Raw genomic sequence first — 26,114 nt, 5'->3', positions numbered from 1 at the left:
TCATTCTTGTTGGTTCAACCAGTAGGTTGAACACACTCGATGTGGATGGGAGAATCAGTCCTGCCGAGGTATGGTATTCTGACAGTGGCGAGACTTCCCTGCCATCAGAATACACTGATCAGCGCTGCCGGCTATAGCAGGCGGTGCTGATCTTGCACAAATTTTCCAATAGGCTGGTTGTACAGAAGTCAATCAATAGAGGGGTCACTATGTTGCATACAATCTTTGTAGAATCAATTTTAGATTTACCAAGACTATATAATGTTTACTATTGTTATTTTTATGTTGTGCATTTAATGACCTATGTACTTATGTATGCATTTATTTATGTACTGATGTTACATTTATTTTAGATTGAATATCTTTTTCTTACCAAGTTTTCAAGAAATACAAAAGATAAATGGAAAGAAATAACAAAAGTAGGAGTACAACTGGGCATTGAGCATACAATATGATTGCCAGTCAGGATAAACATCCAGATAGAAGGATATTAATCCCTATTAATTCCCATCAATCACTGGGTAAGGGATAGGGATGTCTTCAAATATTCACCCAGAACTAGGATCTAAGACGTGGGTGGCATCGGTAACATCAGGTTAGTTATGCATATAACCAGCTTATATAACATCAAGTAACACAAAATCCAATCATGCGTCATCCAATCATGCGTCATGGCAACCAATTCGGGAGTCTTCACACATACTTATATGAGTGGAGCGGTTAACCCAGCATAAACCTAAGGCACATTTTTTCCTTGTTTCTGGTGAGTGTCCATTTTAGAAGGTGGTGGTGGTGTCTCACGAATTGGTGAAAAGTTTTCCAATCGCGGATGTGAATTTGTGCACGTGGGATTCGGACAAACAGCTTGTGAAGAGGATTATTGGGACTGTTTGTCTGTTGAACACATTATTTTTTTATTTTTCAGTTATTACCATTTTAGATTAAGAAAAATTAGATTTGATGAATGAATTTATTAATAATTTTTGATGAATCACAGATAAAAATTGTTCATGTTTTTTGTGGTAAGATACATATATTATTTCAGGGTCAGCGCAATTGATTAACTACAGTAGAGAAAAGTGAGGTCACCATTCTGGTAGTAAGTCTCCAGGATAGATGGGCAGAAGTACACATCCAATGGAAGAGCTCCAATATATCCTTGCTTAGATCTTGCCTGGAGCTCAACTTTAATGTTAAAGTGGATCTTCCATGAAAAAAGAAGGTCTACTTTATTGAAAGCTTCCCATCCCCTAAAATCAGATCTTCTACAGAGACTTTGGACTCTTCTGGGAAGATGTCACAGCTGCCTCCTGGTATAGCTAGGGGCTCTAAATCCCACAAAATTCACTCCAGTTCATTGGAGAGGGGCACTCTCACTGAATTTTGAGCCCCCAGGTTTTCCAGGAGGCAGTGGTGAGGCATGGTGACATGTTGAATTACTTTCTGTTATTTTCAGGTAAGTGACTTTAAAGCGATCGTAAAGGTAATAAAAAACAAAACAAAAACAAACATGTCTATACTTACCTGCTCTGTGCAATGGAATTGCACAGAGTGGCCCCCGAGCCTGCTCTTTTTGGGCCCCCCGCCGGCGCTCCTGGCTCCTCCTCCCTGTCCAGTGCCCAGTGCTGAAACAAGGTAACCTAGAGCCCAGGGCGAACATGCCAAACTGCGCCCCCCCCCTTCAAGATGTATGAACATTATGTGTTAGCAAAAACCCCCTCCAAAAAATAGAGCACTAATCCGCATGCTTACCCCCTAAGAAGAAATCCTCCCTCCTGCTGAAATCCCCCCTCCCGTCACAAATCTGTGCCCCCTATCCCCCAGATCCACAAAAACAGAAATGTCCCTCTTGAAAAAATCACCCCTCCTAGCACAAAAAGCCTCTACTCCTCAAATTTCTCCTCTGAGTACACATCACCCGCACTCCAAACCTCCCCTCCTAACACAAATCCACCCCATACATTTTCCCTCCTAGCACAAATCCCCCCCCAACAAAATTTCTTCTCTTAGCACAAATCTCCTCCCCCTTCACCATTCACCTCTTCTAGCACAACCCCCCCCCCCTCCAAATCTCCCCTCCTAGCACAAATCCTCTTTTCCCATCACCCCTCCCAACACAAGTCTCTTAACTTACCACTCCTAGCAATTCTTAACTCCTGCCCCCCCAAATAGCCCCTCTCAACACAAATCCCCTCCCCCTCAATCTCCATGCAGTGCCCCCTACCTCACATAAAACCACAGTGCCTAGGGCAGCCACCCCTCCTGTCCACCCCTTGTCATAGCCCTGCCAGTGTCCCCATTTGAAGCTGCTTCTCAATAGAGCACTGGTGCATGCTCGCTCCCCAGCCCTGCTACTGCGTCCATTTGCACAAACAGCGAGACTCAGCGCCCTCATCACTGGCTTTGATTGATAGCAGTGGGAGCCAATGGCTCCCAGGGCTCTTGAAAAGCCAGTGAGACCCGGAAGTGAGGGGAGAGAAGAGATGCAGACATGCACGGCTCTAGATCAATCGAGGGGGCTCAGGTAAGTAAAAGTGGGGGATGAGGGGGGATGCTGATGCCTAAACATTTTTTACCCTAATGTAAGGAATGTATTAAGTTAAAAAATGTTTAGCCTTTAGAACCACTTTAAGCATTAGCAGTTGAGATTAAATTAAGGGTTTTATTTGAGGTTTAAATAGATTTGGAGGGATTGGTGTGTGTATATAGCGGGTCTTGTCCAATCCGTATAGTCAGAAAAATAGAACTAGTAGTGCCCTAGGGCACAAACCAAAACCCCTCACGGATTTGACAAGGGACAGGCCAGGTAGGTAAAAAAGTACAAAATATTTTATTAGGAAATCTAAAACAAACATGAATAAAACATAGAAAATTATACAAATGATAAAAAAATGTAAAAGCACTCATGCATGTCATGGATGTCATGGATGAAAGACGGTGGTTGCCCAAGATGCATGTCATGGATGAAAGACGGTGGTTGCCCAAAAGAACATGTTGATAGGGCTAACCACTCTGCATTCCAGGCGTGGATGCCTTACATGTTTCAGACCTCAAAGGGTCCTTCTTCAGAGGTATATTTAAATCAGTTGCGTCCATTTGGCTCCCATGGCTCTAGAAAAGCCAGTGAGACCCGGAAGTGAGGGGAGAGAGGAGCTGAAGACAGATACAGCACTGGATCAAATGAGGGCTCAGGTAAGTAAAAATGGGGGGTGAGGGGGGATGCTGATGCCTAAACATTTTTTACCTTAATACAAGGAATGTATTATGGTAAAAAATGTTTAGCCTTTAGAACCACTTTAAGCATTAGCAGTTTAGATTAAATTAAGGGTTAGTAAGTAAGTAACACAAGGGAAATTGCATTGTAGGCCAAGGAGAGAAAACCTTGGGATACCCAACAAAGATGAGAGACTTGGTGTGCATCACCAAAGGTGGATATCTGTAATGAGCATCAAATAGAAAGGGGAAAGAAAAGAAAAGGGAGAAAGAGAAGAGAAAAATAGGGTAGAGAAAGAAAGATAATGCCTGGACATGCACACTGCCCGCCAGTGCCAGGCCCCGACCTCCTTTGCATGATAAATTACTTCAAAATTATCTTTTCACGTGTGATAAATTGGTTCCTCGGGTAAAAGATGTGCATTAAAATATTGCACATTGCATAAGCTTCATAAAACCATTATAATTTATTTTTAAAAGGGGGGGATTATATTCATGCACAGTTTGCCAACTAATAGTTCTGCCTAAACTTTGAACATTTTTTTTTTGTTGAAATCATATTACCCATGTCTTGGGAACCTAGACCAGCATTTATTTGTTTAGAAAGAACAGTGCAGCGCTGGATATATATCCCAACTGAGAAATGTGTTGAATCAATATATCAATAAAGAAATTGGTAACAAAAATGAGCGACAACCAATAAAATTATATCAAACAATACGATTAATCAACCGTGGTAGATTACATAAAATTAAAAAACAAAAAGTATATAAAAGGGTGAAGGTAAAAAATGAAAGTCCCAAAAAGCATTGGTGCTCAGATATGGAATCCTGGATCTATGTTCCACCGCAGGTGCTGACCACCACTAGGGATGAGCTTCGAGTTTGAGTCGAACTCATGTTTGACTCGAACATCGGCTGTTTGCAAGTTCGCCGAACAGCGAACAATTTGGGATCTTCGCGGCAAATTCGAATGCCGCGGAACACCTTTTAAAAGTCTATGGGAGAAATCAAAAGTGCTAATTTTAAAGGCTTATATGCATGGTATTGTCATAAAAAGTGTTTGGGGACCTGGGTCCTGCCCCAAGGGACATGTATCAATGCAAAAAAAAGTTTTGAAAACAGCCGTTTTTTCGGGAGCAGTGATTTTAATAATGCTTAAAGTGAAACAATAAAAGTGTAATATCCCTTTAAATTTCGTAGCTGGGGGGTGCCTGTAAAGGGGCGCATGTTTCCCGTGTTTAGAACAGTCTGACAGCAAAATGACATTTCAAAGGAAAAAAAGTCATTTAAAACTACTTGCGGCTATTAATGCATTGCCGGTCCGACAATACACATAGAAGTTCATTGAAAAAAAAAAATGACGTGGGGGGTCCCCCTAAATTCCATACCAGGCCCTTCAGGTCTGGTATGGATATTAAGGGGAACCCCGGCCAAAATTTTAAAAAAAAAATGACGTTGGGGTCCCCCTAAATTCCATACCAGGCCCTTCAGGCCCTTCTGACAATACACATAGAATTTCATTGATAAAAACGGCATGGGAATTCCCCCCAGGGGAACCCCGAACCAAAATTTAAAAAAAAAATGACGTGGGGGGGTCCCCCTAAATTCCATACCAGGCCCTTCAGGTCTGGTATGGATATTAAGGGGAACCCCGGCCAAAATTAAAAAAAAAAATGACATGGGGGGTCCCCCTAAATTCCATACCAGGCCCTTCAGGTCTGGTATGGATATTAAGGGGAATCCCGGCCAAAATTTAAAAAAAAAAATGACGTGGGAGGTCCCCCTAAATTTCATACCAGGCCATTCAGGTCTGGTATGGATATTAAGGGGAACCCCGCGCCAAAATAAAAAAAAAAACGGCGTGGGGTCCCCCCAAAAATCCATACCAGACCCTTATCCGAGCACGCAACCTGGCAGGCCGCAGGAAAAGAGAGACCCCCCCACGTCATTTTTTTTTTTTTTTTTAATTTTGCCCGGGGTTCCCCTTACTATCCATACCAGACCTGAAGGGCCTGGTATGGAATTGAGGGGGACTCCCACGTCATTTTTTCTTTTTAATTTTGATTCAGGGTTCCCCTGTGGGGAATTCCCATGCCGTTTTTATCAATGAACTTCTATGTGTATTGTCGGACCGGCAATGCATTAATAGCCGCGAGTAGTTTTAAATGACTTTTTTTCCTTTGAAATGTCAATTTGCTGTCAGACTGTTCTAAACACGGAAACATCCGCCCATTTACAGGCATACTATAGACATCCCCCAGGTACGAAATTTAAAGGGATATTACACTTTTATTGTTTCACTTTAAGCATTATTAAAATCACTGCTCCCGAAAAAACGGCCGTTTTTAAAACTTTTTTTTGCATTGATCCATGTCCCCTGGGGCAGGACCCAGGTCCCCAAACACTTTTTATGACAATAACTTGCATATAAGCCTTTAAAATTAGCACTTTTGATTATTCATGTTCATGTCCCATAGACTTTAACGGTGTTCGCGTGTTTGAACAAATTTTTTTCCTGTTCGCATGTTCTGGTGCAAACCGAACAGGGGGGTGTTCGGCTCATCCCTACCCACCACCTAGTGAATAGTATTGGAAGCCATGCTAGAGGAGAGTTTATAAAAGCAGTCAGGTGAGAGTCAGCTGGTCTTTAGAGATGAACACATGGAGACAGATAACCTTTGCTGGATTCCGCTGGAGACAAAAACCTTGATTGCTATATGAGGAAAGGAACGCTCCTGGGATAGAATCCTTTGGATAGTACCTTGGTGTTGCTGACTAGTCTTCCTGCGAGGAGGCTGGAGGAACGTCCACAGAGCTCCCTGCGGGACATATTCTGAGGTCTGCGCATCTCTACTGAGCCAGTTCTGACACCCCTGAACAAGGGCGGTCGCAGGCTGTCTGGTAAGCCTCCAATACTATTCACTAGGTGGTGGACAGCACCTGCGGTGGAACATAGATCCAGGATTCCATATCTGAACACCAAAGCTTTTTGGGACTTTAATTTTTTACCTTCACCCTTTTATATACTTTTTGTTTTTCACTTTTATATAATCTACCACGGTTGATTAATCGTATTGTTTGATATAATTTTATTGGTTGTCACTCAGTTTCTACATTGATATATTGATTCAACACATTTCTCATTTGGGATATATATATCCAGCGCTGCACTGTTCTTTCTATATTTACTTTCTGTGCCCTCATATCGGGGTTATAGAGTTCAGCAGCAGGATTCTTTTCACGGTCTTTAGTGGTTTTTTATATTAACACTTTCTCACACATTGTATATGCACCTAGCGCAAATCTCTTTTTATATTCAGCATTTATTTATTATTAAAGACCAGGGAGAGAAGTTAACATTGGCATTTATTTGAATAGATCTTATTTAAAGTGACCCTGTCAAGGCTATAAAGAACTGAAAAGGGCAGCTACCGGTATTTGCAAGTGAAAAAAAATGGTATTTCTACCTCTCTGGTGGTCCATGTCACCCATCTTCCCCTTGTCAGTTCCAGTGATGCAACCTCTGTCAGAGTCTTCAGCATTCAACAATGACAGCAGTGCCCTTGTCTATGTCCCCCAATGCACACCATGGTTTCATCTTCAGGTTCATAGGTAAACACAGGACTCCGAAAAGAAGGGACCACAGTGTGTAGTGGGGGGCAAAGGTATCTGACACCCCTGGAAATGACACTGATGGAGGCTGGAATGGAGGGGACAATCAAGCCATGGGCTGCCAGAGACATCAGTACACTTTCTCTTCTCTTGCAGAAAGCTGCTCTACTCAGTAATTTTGAGACCTGCCAGGGTCTGTTTAAGGAAGAAATATGTGGCAAATACCTACTTGAATTCTGATTTTTACTGAGATGACACACAATAGCTGAGCTTTAAAAGAAGGCTTGCAGGGGGATTGCCTACTTTGCAAGCCTGTGGGTGGTAGAGGATACTCCGGTTCCCTGACAAAAAGGAAAGAGACCAACGTGGACATGACCAATGTGACTATGTTCAGTTGGAGTCCAAAGAGCAAGTATAAGATGGAGTAGTAATAATTAGTGTAAAAAGCTTTGGGAACTGAAACATGCTGCCACTATCTATATGTTGTGCAGCCATTGTATTTTCTAACTTGAAGTAGTAGAATCATCAAATTCGGAATCTGGTCACTGAGGTCAACACAACCACTCTCTATTCCTCCAGATTTAAATATCAGCACACATTGTAGGTGATCTGCAGTGACTCGGCACAATAAATACCTGAAGTAGATGAGATCCCAGCTCTTTTGCCACATTATCCAATGGTCCAAGTCTTGTAGGATGGCCCCAGGCATCTCCAAGACCTGAGCAGACAAGGAAAGATAAAGTAATAGTAATATATATTGGACTAAAATACTTCCGGACTATATATAAAATGTGCAATCTGTGTATATTCTCCAGCGGTGAGTGAAAATTTGAGTTTTAACCTCCATTAAATTTTGACGAAATGCATTGGAATCAATAGGGAAGGCGAAATAACGATTTTTAATCATGCAAACAGATTTCAATGGCTCTAGGGGGTTAATCTAGCCACAGATGAATCAAATTTTGGCAAGCCCCTGATCAATCATGTGTGGTTGTCCCTGTTCTACAGAAGTTTATTGTTAGATGTTATAATGTCCTGGCAGGGGGGATTCCTCCATCCACCTCATTTGTTTGGATGGAGGAATAAGTTAATTTATACTTCAGCCAGCTGGCTGAATGAAAAAAAAAACCGAATCATCTAAACCAGCTTTACAGAAGATCCATTCAAATATCTAGGAGCAAAAACTACCCCCATTAGCCAAATTATTTTACTTTTTAACAGATGGAATTAGAAAGTGAAGAAAAAAATGTACACGAATAACATTCAATATATTTAAAAAAGGGAAAAAAGAAAGACTAAATGAAATAAACTAAACCAAAATACTTTGAAAAGACTACGGGCTTGATTTACTAAAACTAGAGGGTGCAAAATCTTGTGCAGCTGTGAATGGTCGCCAACCAGCCAGTCACGGCTGGTGCTAACCTTTTTCGGGAGGAGGCGGCAAACAAATCCCCCCCAGGTCCGCACTCAGCCCCTCCCCTCCACTCAGCCCCTCCACCCGGCCCCTCCCCCCGCAGCCCCTACCCTCCACTCAGCCCATCTGTGGCTTTCTTGGCTTCGGGAGGAGAGGAGAAGGGAGGAGAGGCCAGAAGACAATAGCGAACAGTGGCGGCTGGCAAATTTCTTGGGGGAAGGGCGGCCCGCCGCCCCCCCCTAGCCAGCCATCCTTCCGACCACCACCAAACCTCCCCCGTTGCTCGATCGATTGAACTTACCTAGGGGTGCAACGGATCAAAAAAAATCACAGATCGGATCGTTCCTCGGGTCAGAGTCACGGATCGGATCATTTTTCGGATCAGCAAAAAAACAAAAGACAATACAAATCTTGTTACACCCACCAGAATTTTAGATTTCACAGTTATTTTCAACACAAAACTGAGCTTATATGCTTAAATACAGTATTTGTAAATCCGACGGACTGTTTAGATGTTAAATTTAAAAAACAGCAGCAAACCTGCTGACCTTACATGGTTAAATTTAACATCTAAACAGTCCGTCAGATTTACAAATACTGTATTTAAGCATATAAGCTCCGTTTTGTGTTGAAAATACCTGTGAAATCTAAAACTCCTGTGGGTGTAACAAGATGTCCGCTTGCCCCCTTCTCACTCTATCATTACTGTGCAGGACTGTGGGGTGTAGCAAGATGGCGGTGATGAAACGTCACTTCCTGACGAGACAGCGGCCTGCCGCCGGGTGTACCAAGATGGCTGCCGCTCCCGAGCTTGGCCAAAGCCATGGCCTTTCCTATGGCCGAGGCAGCGGAGCGCTCCACGGATTGGGTGGTGTGCCGATCCGTACAGGTTGACCCGTTCAGATCACCCCTACCATTACCCACCCCCCGTCAATCGCCACTTCCCTCGCTCGCCTGTCGCCTGCCAGCCCCGCAGGTACCTTCATCCCTGTGTCTCTGCCCCTGTCCTGGCCCGACTCCAGGCGGTCTCCTCCAGGCCAATCAGGAGTCCTGGAATCCGGCCAATGGGGTCTTAGGACTCCCGGCCAATCAGGTCTCAGGACCCGCTGATTGCCAGGGATTGGTCAGGAGGAAAAACAGGAAGACATTTGTGAAAATTAATTCGCTAATGTCATTCAACTGGGTGGGCTCAGGGCACAGTGCTCTGTGCCCCGAGCCCACCCTTTTTTGAAGCCAATTAGAGCCTCAGTCTCCAATCATGTGCTTTAAAAAAAACCCATTGGAATCCATGTGTTTGGTGTCCCGCATGTAGATTAGGAAGCCATACACATTGATGGGGGGTCGGCACCCGTGCGCCCTGCATGAGCGGCCGCCACTAATAGCAAATATTGATTCACTAGTGTCACAAGTTGGTGGGTTCCAACCTTTTTCAAGCCAATTAGAGCCTCAGGCCAATTAAAGCCTCAGACTTGAAAAAAACCCCATAGAAACCTATAAGTCCGGCGCCCTGCATGCTTCCCCGCATGCAAACTACGGGGGTGGGGCCCCTAATGGATTGGGCGCTCCTGCAATCAGCTTCTAACTTCAGCTTGTTCAATTAAGCTTTGTTTCTATGCACAGCTGCACCAGATTTTTGCACCCTCCAGTTTTAGTAAATGAATCTCTATGTATTTCCTTCAAACAATCCCTTTAATTTGTATCCATAGCCAGTACTTCACACTGCATAGTTTGTAAATCTAAAGCAGATTGTACAATCAGATTGTAACCGTATTTTCAATTTAACAGTACTTTATCCATGCAAACTAGACTCCTGTTGAGTAAGATATACTGTATGTAAGGGGAAATTGTGTTTGACAAATGTGACCATGTTGTTTATTTTTCATGTTTGTAAAAGTGGCTGTTTGTGTGATAGCAAATTACCGCAGAGCCACACAAGCCACAATTATTGAAGGATCGCTATAGGACCGCTCTACCTTAAATGAAGGGCTTATGTTTTATGCTTCATGTGAAAGAACTATTCATCAAATGTCTATGATGGTGCTATCAAAATTAGATAATACTAAAAGAGGTGCTAAAAATGACCACACATACAGTATGTATGAAAATGAAAATGCATACTGGGCATTTGCTCAGCTCCTCTGAAGGCCTTTTCTCCTGGCATATGAAAAAAAGCTTAAAAAAGCACCTAAAGCCCCATTTTGAAAACACGTTTACGGGCTTTTTAGGAACGTCAAACATTTCGCAGTTGATTCATTCATTTGGCCAAAATATTATTTTATTCTGGCCTTTGGAAGGAATGAGTGCTCTAGCACTAAATGCGCCTAGCTTTTAGGCGTTTAGGTGCGTTCAAGATTTTTCCTGCCCAAACGCTCCTCTTGTGAACGCACGATTGACCTTTTTTTTTCAGGCTCTAAACACTCCTCTTCTAATAGGCTTCCACGTTCGCACTGAACACAGCTTTGAAATCATATGAGTTCATCTGAACTTGCACAATTTCAAAGCCGCATTTCAGTCTGACTCTGGGGGCGACTTGGAAGACATCTGTGTGGGTTCATGCACAGATGTCTATTGAAATCGCCCCCGGAGTTGGCAAAAGTAGTGCAGGAACTACTTTTGGAAATCTGTGCGGCGCCGCAGAGTCGGCATCGTACCGATTGGGACACTCCTATTTCCGGTGATAGGCTATGATTTATAATGCGATTTGACCTGTCAAATCTCATGTCAAATTGCGCCGATGTGAATGGGGTGCACAATCACATAGGTTAACATAGAGTTGTATTTAGAGGCTTAAAAAAAGTAAAATGTAAAGGTGGTGTTTTTTACAGCCTGTGTACATGAGGCCTAAATGCCATCTGCTACTACTTATCTGTTTATAAACTTTTTGATTTTATTTTTTTTACATTTTATTGGGTATACATCATACAATGTAAAGGAGAAATACATGAATCAATGACAGAAGAAGAAAAGTTGATATAGAGACAGAAAATATTACATGGACGGGCAGGGCTGGATAACATTTTCATACATTACTTATCTCCCTTATATAATTGGTACATGTATTGTTGTTCTTATGCTGTTTGTTTTATTATATATTATGAAAGGTGGCAATAGGGTTGATTTGTTAAGACTGTAGAGTGCAAAACAGTGGCGCCTGGTGCTCAATATTTTGAGGGGGGCGACAAACAAACCTGCCTCCCCCACTCACACCAATGCTGCCCCCCCCCCCCCGCCCGCACGGCCGATATTGCTCTTTGCTCAAACTTGTCGAGGGAAGAGCCGGGGCCATTGCTTCTTCTCCATTGCTTCTTGGTCCTAAGACTCCCTGGCCAATCGGGTCTCAGGACCCGCTTCCTGATTGTCTGGGAGGAGAAGCAGGAAGACATTAGCGAATATTATTTTCCTAATGTTACATAACTGGGTGGGCTCAGGGTGCAGTGCTCTGCGCCCTGAGCCCACCCTTTTTTAAGCCAGTTAGAGCCTCAGGCTCTAATTATATGCTTAAAGAAAAAAAAAACCCCCATTGAAATCTATAAGTCCGGCACCCTGCATGTAGATTAGGGGCCGGATGCATGGATTTAGGTTTAGGCGCCCCTGCGCCCCTAATGGAGCAGCTGCCACTGGTGCAAAATCTGGTGCAGCTCTGCAAAGAAACCAATCAGCTTCAAGGTTTTTTTTTCAAATCTTGAACAGGCTGAAATTAGAGGTTGATTGGCTACCATGCACAGCTGTACCAGATTTTTCACTCTACAATTTTAGTAAATCAACCCCAATGTCAAATTTATAATAAATGAAAAAAGAAAAATAACAACTTGGAGTGTCTGGTGTTCTTTAAGAAGTGATCGTAGCCCCTGATTACCATTGCCCATCCTTATACTCACAATACATCTCACCCATAGCAATTAGCTTATCGCCTTTATATTGCCTAGAAAGCGCTATTAAAGCAAGTATCCTCCACTGACCTATCACTGACCTGTCATTTATGGTTCAGAAATAATCCATCCAACTTCCTGCTCCTTGGGGGTGACTCCCTCCCCACCCTTCCACTTTTTTTTCCCCCTTTTTTTTGCCACTTTCCCTCCTTCTTCTTTCAATCTGTTTTATTATGAGAAGAAATTCAGAAGAAGAAGTTGTACAATAAGAGTTGCACAGGCTGGAGCCGCAGCCAAAATACAATGTCAGTCATTGTACACCATTACAACCTTCAAGCTGCTGACCTCCTAATGACCAATGACGTCATCAGTTGATAAGGAGGAGGTCAGTTGCCTGCATATCATCCTTGTTGGACCCTCCCTTGCCTCTCTCCATCAGCTTTGGGTTCTCATTAGCTGAGTGATGGAGAAAAACTGAGGAAGAAGAGAAACATTGGAATACTAGTCAGTACCAGTTTGCAAAGTGTATTTCCTTTGGAAGAATAACCCTTAACGTTGGGTTCCTACGTGTATTGATGTTACTGCATTATGTAAAACTATCAGAATAGCTTTTACATTTTAGAATGGAGGTGCCCCAAGACTGTCCATAATTATAGAGGGTGCCTTGAGATTGTTCATAATTTTAAAGGGTGCTATGACTGAAAAAAGGTTGCGAAACACTGGCTTAGACACTCAATGAGTAGATAAGCAAATAAAAAGTAGAATAGCCCAAGTGATCACAAAAGAAAAGGGGGGGGGGGGGCACGTCCCACCCTGTTGACCAACTTGAAGCAAAAAAACGGGACTAGCCCCAACCATGAGAGCATATAACCCAAACTTATAAAGGAAGAGAAGGAAAAAGATAATGGAATAATGGAAAGGAAGAGAGGGGGCCCAGTCAGAAGACCAGACTACAGTTTCCAGAGGGGGAAAAAGACAGGAAAACAGAAGAGGAAGAGGAGACCCAGAAGAGGAACTTGTGAAATCATCTCGAACCAGAAGGTCCTGAACAGGATACATAGAAAAGGAAGTCTCCTACAGATCAACGTGGACATAACTAGCCCACGGTTCCCATACCTTCCTTTTCCCTCTTTCATTCTCATTGTCTCCCTTTCTTTGGTTTCTCTTCCTCTCATACCTATTTCAACCAAAAATTGGTGTCAATTTGGACACCCTGCATCAGACTTCCCCCCTTGACTCCAGAGTTACTTCCGGAGGACAGAAGGATTCTCTATTAATGTGTGGTTAGCTCATGTATGGCCTGACCAAAAGGTTCTCTTAACCTATGTAACATGTTATGTTATTAATGCTGCTACTTGTCTTTACCCTTCATTCTCCCGAAGGGTATAACCACTTTTTGGTTGTTCCAAAAGCAATTTCTATTGGTTGCATATTCTGTGAAGTTACCATTTCATTGTATCTGTAGCACACCTTTTAAATAAAAAATAAAAAATAAAAAAAAAAATCCACCCAACTGAACTAAAAAAAAAAAATGTTATTTGTATCTTTTCTATATACAGAAATATAAAAAAGACAAAAAGGTCACCGATTGTGCTTTAAAAATAACGCATTTATGCATCTTGAATTGTACATATGAATATATTAAGTGATAAATATTGTATGATTTTCTTTTGAAAAATAAACTGAATGTAGAAGGGAAGCTTTGCAGAAAGGATGACTATGTACACTGACAAGGAGAATGTAATGAGAGCTGCATGTTTTAAAAGTAATCACTATGGGAGCTTGGTGTAAACTTGAGGTAACTCTGAGATCACTGGAAAGAGCAGAGAGGGGAGATAAGAGAAGAATGGAGAAGAGGAGAGGGAAAAAGAGAAAAGAGGAGAGGAGAAAGGAAAGGAGGAGAGGGTAGATAAGAAATATTAAAGTGTTACTAAACCCACAACAGTAAAATATGTCTGTATATGCAGCATAGCATGCTTGTTATACTCACTGTGAAAATATTTAAATCAAAAGGGGGGGACCCCAGGGATTTTGTGGGTGGGAGGGAGATATTTGCTGTTCATTTTGGGATGTGGTGAGAGGTGAACTTTACCTTTTTGTCTACCTGACTGTCTACTTAGACTGATTTGTCCAACTATATCTATATGTTATACTCACTGTGGAACTTAAGGGGTTATTCCTCTGCATTGTGTAAAAAGGCTGTTTGATCCCGTATGCACTGATCCTCCCCTCCTGCGCTATCTAACTGATGAAGGCCAGCTAACACAGGAAGGGTAGCCAACCTGCACATGCTCAGTTGTGTCTTTTATGCTGGAGAGAACATTTACTTGTTCTTAATACTAGCTGGGTCACATGATATTGACATCACACATGTGGGCGTGTATACAGGCTGTAGTGGAAATCTCCTCTTACCTGAACTCTCAGCACTGGAGAAACTGTACAGTTTATCATGTGACCGTGGTATACAGATCATCCAAAAAGGTATATAGTGGCAGTGAAAAGAAGATTTATAAGCTGTGGGCACTGTTATAAAATATGTTATAAAACATATCCAATAAAAAAATTGAAAAAATCTAATGCATCCATAATTTAGGCCAATATGTATTCTGCTACATATTTTTGGTAAAGAAAATCCCAATAAGCATATATTGATTGATTTGTGTAAAAGGTATAGCATCTACAAAACTATGGGATATTTGTATTTATTTTTACTAGTAATGGCGGCGATCATTATAGCGGGATTGAGATATTGCGGCGTACATTCTGACACTTTTTGGGAACCAGTATCACTAATACAGTGATCAGTGCTAAAAATATTCACAGTCACTGTGCCAATGACACTGGCTGGGAAGGGGTTAAACATCAAGGGTGAGCAAAGGGTTAACAGTGTGCCTAGCCAGTGTTTTAATATACTATGTGAGGTGCTTTTACTAGGGGAAGAGATGGAATTTATTCCCTGATTTGCAGAGACACAAACTCCATCCCTTCCTTCCTGTCAGAATGGCGATCTGCCTTGTTTACATGGACAGATTGCAGTTCCGAGTCTCTGCCTGACAATCGGCCGGTGCCGGAGGACATTGAGTATCTGGCACCCGCTGAGCAGCTTTCGCACCCCCCAGCCGGTAGTGTCGGATTACGTATATATAAGTGATCCGGCACACAGGTGCTGCCATGTAGCAGTCAAATTGCTATGGGGTGGACCTAAAGTGGTTAAGCTTTATCAATCATGGTGGGTGACATGTTGGAATAGTAATTGCTTAGTAAATATGAAAAGGGAAGGAAGAAAAAAGGGGAGGAGAACAAAGAAGGCGAGGGGAGAGAAGAAAAATGGAGAGAAGAGGAGAGGTAGAAAGTAAGAGGAGAGAGAGAGAGAGAGAGGGAGAGAGAGAAAGATGAAGAGAATGTAGGACTGGAGAGGAGAAGAGGGGAAGGGAGGGTAGAGGGGAGCAGAAAATAGGACAAAAGAGAAGAGGGAAGAAGTAAGGAGAGGAGAACAAGACTGAACAGGGGAGAGAAGAGAACAAGAGAGAAGACTAGGAGAAAAGAGAAGAGGAGAACAAGACTGAACAGCGGAGAGAAGAGAGAAGAGAGGAGAGGAGAACAAGACTGAACAGGGGAGAGAAGAGAATAAGAGAGAAGAGGGGGAGAAGAGAGGAGAGGAAAACAAGACTGAACAGAGGAGAGGAGAACAAGACTGAACAGCAGAGAGAAGAGAACAAGAGAGAAGAGAGGAGAGGAGAACAAGACTGAACAGGGGAGAGGAGAGAATAAGAGAGAAGTGGGATAAAAGAAAGGAGAGGAGAACAAGACTGAACAGGGGAGAGAAGAGAACAAGAGAGAAGAGGAGGAGAAGAGAGGAGAAGACAACAAGGCTTAACAGGGGAGAGAAGATGAGAGGAGAACAAGACTGAACAGGGGAGAGAAGAGAACAAGAGAGAAGAGGGGGAGAAGAGAGGAGAGGAGAACAAGACTGAACAAGGGAGAGAAGAGAACAAGAGAGAAGAGGGGGAGAAGAAGATAAGAAAGTAGGAGTGATTACAGTAGGAACAGAGGAGGAGAGGAGTGAAGGCTTGAGGAGTAATAGATGAATGGTTAGAAGAGGAGGAAGGGAGGAGTGGAGAGGGGCAGAGAGAAGTGGAAAAGAGTTTAGAAGAGAGGAGGAGGTGGGGCTGAGAAGAGCAGAGAGGCAGAAGAGAAGAGTGGAGAAGTGATAAGGAATTGGTTAGTAAAGAGGAGAGGACAAGACAAGAGGAAAAGTGAAGTGGAAAGGAGGAAGAGGAGAGTGGGGAGGGAACTAGAAAGTTGTGGAGAGGAGACAGAAGATGGAAGAAAGGAGTCCAGAGGTGTGAAGTGGAGTGGACGGAAGAGAGGGAAGAGAGGGGAGGAGGAAGAAAAGAGAGGAGATTGGAAAGGAGAGGAGAGAAGAGATCAGGAGAGAAAAAGAGAGCAGAGAAGAGGACAGAAGAGGGTAAAGGGGAAGATAAATAGAGGAGGGAAAATAGAGCAATTTTATCACAGAACATTACTTTTTGATTTGGCCACCAAATGAACGCTCTTTCCACTACAATGCCATGCTGAATATAAATGAGCCAAACACAAGAAAAAGGAAACCTTGTCATTCAGGAATGTGCGTTTTATAGTAATTATTTATTACATGATACCCAGATATTAAAATACACCTAATAAATATGATCTGAGGACCATGCTGTGCTTGGAGAAGAAAGCTCCAGGCCCGTGAAAGGAAAGCGTTCTGTGCAGCATCTCTATAAAATATGTCTTGTAACTACTTGCACTAAAAAGCCAGCGGGGCTGTGCAAAAAGTTTACTTTGCTGAGTTTATTGGCAGCTGCACAGATGTTCGCTTGAAATACAACAGAGACCTGACCCCAGACGCAGATTTCTGAAATCTACCACGTAATAAGAAAGTCAATTTTCTTTCCGAGCTTGTCAAGAGCAGATCTGGAGCAGAAACAATGCAGGATTGATAAGTGTGGTCTAAAAATATTCTTTACTGACTTCCTAACATGTCTTCAAGAGGTCCTCAGGCTTTAAGACATGAGCTAATTTTCAATACAATATTTGTCTGTGAGATTATGGTAGGCCCTCCAAAAAGGGGAACTAAAGTATTTTCATTGGTTTTAGATACATGTGAAACAAGCTTGACTATAACGAATCTTCTTAATGTTTGTTAAAGATATATTTATATATATTTAGTTTAATGTTTCCATGTATAGCATGTAATTAAATATGCACGTAGAGGCAGCCATTTTCCAATTTTTATCTAATTTACTAAATGTAATATTTTAATCATATACAACATAATAAATGTCATTTAATGATTTATTTAAATGAGCTTCAGTAATAATGGTTTGCATTAAATTTATTTTAACATTTTTTAAGTTTATACATGTTTAAATTGTTTTATATCTGTGTTTTACAAATAAACATATAATAAATGACAAGGAATTCACAGAGGACTATGAGTTAGCTAAAAAGACAACACAGCGAATAACATTTTGGGATTGATTCGCTAAGGAATATGTACAGTGCCTTGCAAAAGTATTCACCCCCCTTGACTTTTTACCTATTTTGTTACAGCCTTTAGTTCAATGTTTTTTTTTTAATCTGAATTATGTGTGATCGATCAGAACACAGTAGTCTAAGTTGGTGAAGTAAAATTAGAAAAATATATACATAAAACTATTTTTCAGAAATAAAAAACTGATAGTTGTCATGTGCGTATGTATTCACCCCCTTTGTTATGACGCCCATAAAAAGCTCTGATGCAACCAATTACCTTCAGAAGTCACATAATTAGTGAAATGATGTCCACCTGTGTGCAATCTAAGTGTCACATGATCTGTCATTACATATACACACCTTTGTGAAAGGCCCCAGAGGCTGCAACACCTAAACAAGAGGCGCCACTAACCAAACACTGCCATGAAGACCAAGGAACTCTCCAAACAAGTAAGGGACAATGTTGTTGAGAAGTACAAGTCAGGGTTAGGTTATAAAAAAATATCCAAGTCTTTGATGATCCCTAGGAGCACCATCAAATCTATCATAACCAAATGGAAAGAACATGGCACAACAGCAAACCTGCCAAGAGACGGCCGCACACCAAAACTCACGGACCGGGCAAGGAGGGCATTAATCAGAGAGGCAGCACAGAGACCTAAGGTAACCCTGGAGGAGCTGCAGAGTTCCACAGCAGAGACTGGAGTACCTGTACATAGGACGACAATAAGCCGTACGCTCCATAGATTTGGGCTTTATGACAGAGTGGCCAGAAGAAAGCCATTACTTTCAGCTAAAAAACAAAATGGCACGTTTTGAGTTTCCGAAAAGGCATGTGGGAGACTCCCAAAATGTATGGAGGAAGGTGCTCTGGTCTGATGAGACTAAAATTTAACTTTTTGGCTATCAAAGAAAATGCTATGTCTGGCGTAAACCCAACACATCACCCAAAGAACACCATCCCCACCGTGAAACATGGTGGTGGCAGAATCATGCTGTGGGGATGTTTTTCAGCAGGACTGGGAAACTGGTCAGAGTTGAGGGAAAGATGGATGGTGCTAAATACAGGGATATTCTTGAGCAAAACCCGTACCACTCTGTGTCTGATTTGAGGCTAGGACGGAGGTTCACCTTCCAGCAGGACAATGACCCCAAACACACTGCTAAAGAAACACTTGAGTGGTTTAAGGGGAAACATGTAAATATGTTGGAATGGCCTAGTCAAAGCCCAGACCTCAATCCAATAGCAAATCTGTGGTCAGACTTAAAGATTGCTGTTCACAAGCGCAAACCATCCACCTTGAAGGAGCTGGAGCAGTTTTGCAAGGAGGAATGGGCAAAGATCCCAGTGGTAAGATGTGGCAAGCTCATAGAGACTTATCCAAAGCGACTTGGAGCTGTGATAGCCACAAAAGGTGGCTCTACAAAGTATTGACTTTAGGGGGGTGAATAGTTATGCACATTGACTTTTTCTGTTATTTTGTCCTATTTGTTGTTTGCTTCACAATAAAAAAAATCCTCAAAGTTGTGGGCATGTTCTGTGAATTAAATGATGCAAATCCTCAAACAATCCATGTTAATTCCAGGTTGTGAGGCAACAAAACACGAAAAATGCCAAGGGGGGTGAATACTTTTGCAAGGCACTGTACGTATGATTTTGTATTGATCCCACACAATCAAGGAAAGAGTATACATGAAGGATTTACTACAACAATGAATGAGAGCAATTGCACAGAGGATATATATACACTATGTTACCAAAAGTATTGGGACGCCTTTCTTTACACGCACATGACTGCTAATGGCATCCCAGTGTTAGTCCGTAGGGTTCAAAATTGAGTTGGCCCACCCTTTGCAGCTATAACAGCTTCAACTCTTCTGGGAAAACTGTCCACAAGGTTTGGGAGTGTGTCTATGGGAATGTTTGACCATTCTTCCAGAAGGGCATTTGGGAAGTCAGGCACTGATGTTGGACGAGAAGGTCTGGCTCACAGTCTCCACTCTAATTCATCCCAAAAGTGATGAGGTTAGTAGGCCAGTCAAGTTCCTACACCCCAAACTCGCTCATCCATGTCTTATGGACCTTGATTTGTGCACTGGTCCAAATCATTTATTGGAGGGGGGATTATGGTTTGGGGTTGTTTTTCAGGGGTTGGGCTTGGCCCCTTAGTTCCAGTGAAGGGAACTCTTAAGGCATCAGTATACCAAGATATTTTGGACAATTTCATGCTCCCAACTTTGTAGGAACAGTTTGGGGATGACCCCTTCTTGTTCCAACATGACTGCACACCAGTGCACAAAGCAAGGTCCATAAAGACATGGATGAACGTGTTTGGAGCGGAGGAACTTGACTGGCCTGCACAGAGTCCTGACCTCAACCCGATAGATCACCTTTAGGATAAATTAGAGTGTAGACTGCGAGCCAGACCTTCTTGTCCAACATCAGTGCCTGGCCATAGAAATGCGCTTCTGGAAGAATGGGATGTCATTAAAGTTCATGTGCGGGTAAAGGCAGGTGTCCCAATACTTTTGGTAATATAGGGTAGATAGATAGATTGAAATATATATATATATATATACAAATATATATATATACAAAGTTTCTGCACTTTAATGAATATAACTTAAAAACGTGCGGAAACTTTTTGAAGAGCTTTTATATATATATATATATATATATATATATATATATATATATATATATATAAAATTTACTAACAGGGGTGGTTTGATGCAGAATGCATGCTCCAGCATCAAGATGCAAACTGGCTAAGCCATGACATACCTAAAATAGAAATGTGATTCTCTCTGTTTTGTTCCTAATTGATCGCTTTTAGCAATTTAAATGTGCATACTGTGTAAAAATAAAACTGGATCAAGTGCGCACAGCTATTGGTAATGGAGACTGTAAAAAAAAGGGATCAGTAAGAAGCCTCAGTGAACCGCGCATGCATGGATCTTTATGCACATGTGCAAATGACCAGAAGCCGGCATGCCCTATTGTACATGCTTGTTTTTGGAATAGAGATTACTATGATAAATACCCATACATATGCTGACCTTTTCATGTGACAGCATGGTTTACTGGGAGGTTTATATGCCTTTTAGCTTGGCATATGCATGTTCATGGCTTAGTGAGCCAGTCACATTCATTTTTTTTTTCAATTTCAAATAGTTTTCTTTTTTTTTTTTTTAGAAAAATGTGTGCATGTGTATTGTGTGCTGCACTCTATGAGAAAAAACAAAACAAAACAGGAAAGCAGCATTATTATTATGTTCAGTGATTGTGGTGTTTATTTTATTGAATCAGACCCACTAAGTTTTATAAACTAAGACATTATTTCAGCATTTTATCACCAAAGATACAATGCTAAATTTGGAAAGCTCCATCTGTTGGCTCCCAAACATTAATATACAATATTTCCCATTCATATGACTACATTTTTTTTTTCATTTTAAACATAAACAGTAAAGACAATATATGCAAAAGCATTATACATTTGAATTAAAGTATCCCAAATCTTCTATTTGTAAGCAATGCAAGTTCTGACAGCCATGGTACAGTTGACTTGCAGACACTCAGCACATTACACTGCAGTGCGTTTACAGCAGATATAAAATTACAAACATGTTTAGCTAAAAAGGATAAGCATATAATAAAAATTTGTGTTAGGAATGGATACATTTAAAAAAAAACACCATACAATTAAAATTCTGTGCCATTCTTCGGCTTCTAAGGCTATTAAAGGATTCATGGGGGTCTTTTTATAGTAGAAAGCAGATTCTACTATCCACTCACCAGAATTACTCCACAGTGGAGTCTGCATTGAACAGGCCCCTTATGTGTGCCGCAGTGTAGAGTCTATGGTGTGTCATGGCATTCTCCCTCATAGAGAGCCCACATGGCCAGGCTCTTCACCAGCCTTTTTTTTTGCCTTCCTTGATTAGTTTCAGTTTTGCTCTCCATACTTTGATGTCACAAAACAAGCTGGGCTTTATAAACGTGCAATAATATTTTTTCTTTTTTTTTTTTTTTTTTAAATACTGGCGTGTCTGTGGTAAGGCCATACCACTGCTTCATAAATGGAGCCCATAGATTCAGTAGAGACAGGCATCATTTTAGCGCTTTACACTACTTAAGACTTAATTATACTGTTTAATACCACTGTATTCAGGTACTTCGTTGTATCTGACCACTGAGGCTGAGATGGATCATCTTATTGGTGGCATGCCACAGAGCTGTGGGTAAGTTTGTCAGCGGGTTTTCCTAAAGAAGCAGCTGAATGTGGGATATGACCTAGCAAGTTTACTTGTATGTGAATGCATAGAGGGAATGGTTGAGCACAAATTTTGGGAGAAAACAGTGTGGAGGCTAATACAGATTTTACTTACCCGCCTAGTTCTCCCCAAGGGCTCTTGGTCAGCAGGATCTTGGTTACTCAGCCTGGGATATGTTTTTCGACACCCCCCCCCCCCCCCCTTCAACACAAAGGATCACCAAAATAACCAGGAATGGAAGACTTGTCTCTGAAGAATTTCTGGGAATTTTTTATTTGAGTCCAGCACTGGGAGATCAACAGATGTTTAGTAATTACACCAAAAAGGGTACCTTTAGGGCTTGTTTCTACTTGCTTCAAAACGTGGCATTGGACACGCTTGTTTAAAGCACTCTGAATGCCAATTAAAGCACCTTTCACTAAATAAAATTGTTACCTTACAGTCCTGTTGACATGTTGTGTTTGCTTTGCTTAAAAAATTATACCCCATAACTTTCTTGGTGCTTCAGAGCGTCTCCAATGCCTCCATAGAAGTCTATGACAAAGCTTGCTTACAGCACCCGAAGCTTTTGAGTGGCCTTTTATTCAGTGTTTGTTTTGGAGGTATTGCAGGTATGAGATATCCCAGGTGCACTGGGAAACCAGCAGGCAAACCGGAAAGACGTCATCAGCAGTCACTTTTGGTTCATGTGTATATATTCTGGAAGTGTCTGGTGCAGATGTCACATCTAGTGTATACAGCGTGGAGCAGCAGGAAGGGGAGCAGGGTCTGGACTGGGGGCGGAGCAACTAACATGGGAACGCTATAGCAGAAGGTGACTGGGGACCGGAGACAGAGGACTGAGCAGCAGAGGATCATTAGAGCTGGATGACCAGAGCAGGAGAAACTAGCAGATGTCACATGTGGTGAGCAGCGTGGGAGCAATATAGCGGGAGGTGAGAAGGGACCAGAGAGAGAGGAGGATCAGCAAACCAGAGGATCAGCAGAACTGGGGGGTGCTACTGAGTGGGGGATCAGCAGAACTGGGGGTGCTACTGAGTCGGGGATCAGCAGAACTGGGGGGGGGGGTGGTACTACTGAATGGGTTGTAATGACCTGGGGGTTCTACTGGGCTCCTTTTAAACAAATAGAAATCAACACACACAAGACATTTGCCAAATTTCATTAAAGCTTCAAAAAAACATCATAGAAACATCACAGAAGCATCAAAAACACATAAAAAAAACACGTTGCAGCTGTAGGTGCTTTAATGTGTTTTAAAGTGGAAGCTAGTGTAATGTAGAGTAGTGTAAACAAGTCCTAACAGTCATTAGGCGTGTTCTACATTTCCTATCTGATCAACTACTTGAAGAGTCACCTCTACAAAATCATTAATCTGTGTGTCAGAGTTTCAGTTGATCCAACCCTGGAAGAGTTAAGCTACGTTCACATCTCTACCCAAGAGGTGTGGTGCATTATAGGCATACCTTACATGTATTTTATAGGCACCTTATATGCATTATCATTTTTCACTTTGGAAGGTTCAGTGTTTTTGTATGTACTAGACCAGTGGTCTCCAAACTGTGGCCTGGCCCATTGTTTGCCTGTGTCTGGCCCTTGGGGCGCTATTCCTCCCAATGACATCAATAATGGGGCACTATCCCTTCCACTGACACCAACAATGGGGCACTACTCTTCCCAATGACACCAACGATGGGGAACTATTCCTCCTACTGGCACCAACAATGGGGCACTATTCCTCCCACTGACACCAAAAATGGGGCACTATTTCTCCCACTGATACCAACCATGGGGCACTATTCCTCCCACTGATACCAACGATGGGTCAGCATTCCTCCAACTGACACCAATGATGGGGCACTATTTCTCTCACTGATATCAACGATGGAGTACTATTCCTTCCATTGACACCAATGATGGGACACTTTTCCCGCTAACTGGCACCAACAATGGGTGACTGTTCCTTCCACTGATACTAACGACGGAAGAAATATTCCTCCCATTGACATAAATTATGGGGTGCTATTCTTCCCACTGACATTACTGATGGAGCACTATTCCTCCCACTGACAACAAGAATGGGGAAGTATTCCTCCCACTGGCACCAATGATAGGGCACTAATTCCTTCCACTGATACCAATGATGGGGTGCCATTTCTCTAGTAGACACCAACAATGGATCACTATTTCTCCCACTGACACCAATGATGGGGCACTATTCCTGCCACTGAAACCTATAACACAGCAATATTCCTGCCACTGACACCAACAATGTGGCACTGTTCCTCCCCCTAATACCAAATATAGGGCATAGTGATTTATCTTTCTCTTCCTATTAAGAACTGTTCATATTCAGAACAGGCAGGTGTTCTTAACTTTATCTGCTAAGTATTTCTGAACACTTAATGGTGTTTAACCATTAACCGCTAGTTGACCAGCGCACGACAATGTACGTTCGCACAATGGCACGGCTGGGCAAATGGGCGTACAGGTACGTCCCCTTTAAATCGCGGCATTGTGGGCGCGCGCCCCCGCCGCGTACTCTGTGACCGTGCCCGCGGGTCCCGCGGACTCGATGTCCACCGGGGGCCCGCGATCATGTCACGGAGCGGAAGAATGTGGAGATGCCTTTGTAAAGAAGGCATTTCCCCGTTCTGCCTAGTGACATGACAGGGATCTACTTCTCCCTGTGATCGAGAGCAGTGATCGCTGTCATGTCAGTGGTAGCCCATCCCTACACAGTTAGAATCACTCCCTAGGACACACTTAACCCCTTGATTGCCCCCTAGTGTTTAAACCCTTCCCTGCCAGTGTCATTTACACAGTAATCAGTGCATTTTCATAGCACTGATCGCTGTATAAATGACAATGGTCCCAAAATGGTGTCAAAAGTGTCCAATGTGTCCGCCATAATTTCGCAGTCATGATAAAAATCGTCGATCGCCGCCGTTACTAATAAAAAAAAATATAATAAAAATGCCATAAATCTATCCCCTATTTTGTAGACGTTATAACTTTTGCGCAAACCAATCAATATACGCTTATTGCGATTTTTTTAAACCAAAAATATGTAGAAGAATACATATCGGCCTAAACTGAGAAAGAAATTTGTTTTTATTTTATATATTTTTTGGGGATATTTATTATAGCAAAAAAAAAAAATATTGCTTTTTTTTTTCAAAATTGTTGCCCTTTATTTGTTTATAGCGCAAAAAATAAAAACCGCAGAGGTGATCAAATAACACCAAAAGAAAGCTCTATTTGTGATAAAAAAAAGGACGTCAATTTTGTTTGGGTGCAACGTTGCACAACCGCGCAATTGTCAGTTAAAGCGACGCAGACAGAGCCATATCACAAAAAGTGCTCTGGTCATGAAGGGGGTAAAGCCTTCTGGGGCTGAAGTGGTTAAACATCTTCCCTCATTCTATAATAGTGTATTTTTTATTGAGTGTTAGGCACCTTTTGCATCAGAGTCAAGTCGATTCTCATATGTTCAATAAAAAATATTTGTCATGCTGTTAGGAGATGCTGTAGTATCTTGCTGCTCACAGCATCTTCTGATACAAAACTGGTGACTAATCCAAAGTGTTACTAGGCAACACATTAAAAGCAGCAATAAAAAGGCAAATGTCTAAATGCATCCAACTGACATCAACCTTGAATTCTACAAGTCCGTGGGTTGCTTTAAAGCAATTGATCATTCAGTTTAAAACTCCCAAATACATTCCAAGCACAAAGAGGTAGAAAAACATGGAGCACAAATCACTGACGTGGCACCATATTCATAAACATGAAAGAAAGACAAAAAAATAAAGAATGATGGACTCTTTAGGTGCCACACTTAACTTCAAGAGAGTGAATACTCAACTAATTAATACATTTACTATGCCAATAATTGCTTTACAGTTCCTTTGCCCATAAGAACATTTCAGTTTCAAATAACATAGAAGAGGTTTCCTTAATAAATGTGCTCATTCTGCTCAGCCACAGGCAATAGATGTATATACGTATATGGATAAAGTGGTATACAATATACATTCAATATAACAGATATCTTAGGCCAGACTGCAGAAGACAATGTGGGTGCCGGTTTCTACGTGTTTTGCCATTTACTGGCTTCCTTAGGAAATCCTATTGTATTAGGAAATAAATTACAACTTTCAATAGAAGTAGTGGCGCTAAATAGCAAATACAAAGGAGTGAAAG

At 41.9% G+C, this 26,114-nt stretch overlaps 1 protein-coding gene across 1 annotated transcript in view; it reads right to left on the bottom strand.

The window, feature by feature from the left end:
- SIM2 (SIM bHLH transcription factor 2) overlaps positions 1-26,114 on the bottom strand; it is a 192,008-nt gene that overhangs the window by 93,373 nt on the left and 72,521 nt on the right. Inside the window, exon 2 of the mRNA XM_073618063.1 lies at positions 7,463-7,545. Within this exon, the coding sequence (XP_073474164.1) occupies positions 7,463-7,545 (83 nt within the window). The remainder of the gene's footprint in view (positions 1-7,462; positions 7,546-26,114) is intronic.

The sequence above is a fragment of the Aquarana catesbeiana genome, linkage group LG02 (assembly GCF_042186555.1).
Source record: "Aquarana catesbeiana isolate 2022-GZ linkage group LG02, ASM4218655v1, whole genome shotgun sequence".
NCBI classification, from domain to species: domain Eukaryota; kingdom Metazoa; phylum Chordata; class Amphibia; order Anura; family Ranidae; genus Aquarana; species Aquarana catesbeiana.
Note: the sequence above shows the minus strand (reverse complement) of the source record. Positions and strands in the feature narration are given on the sequence as shown.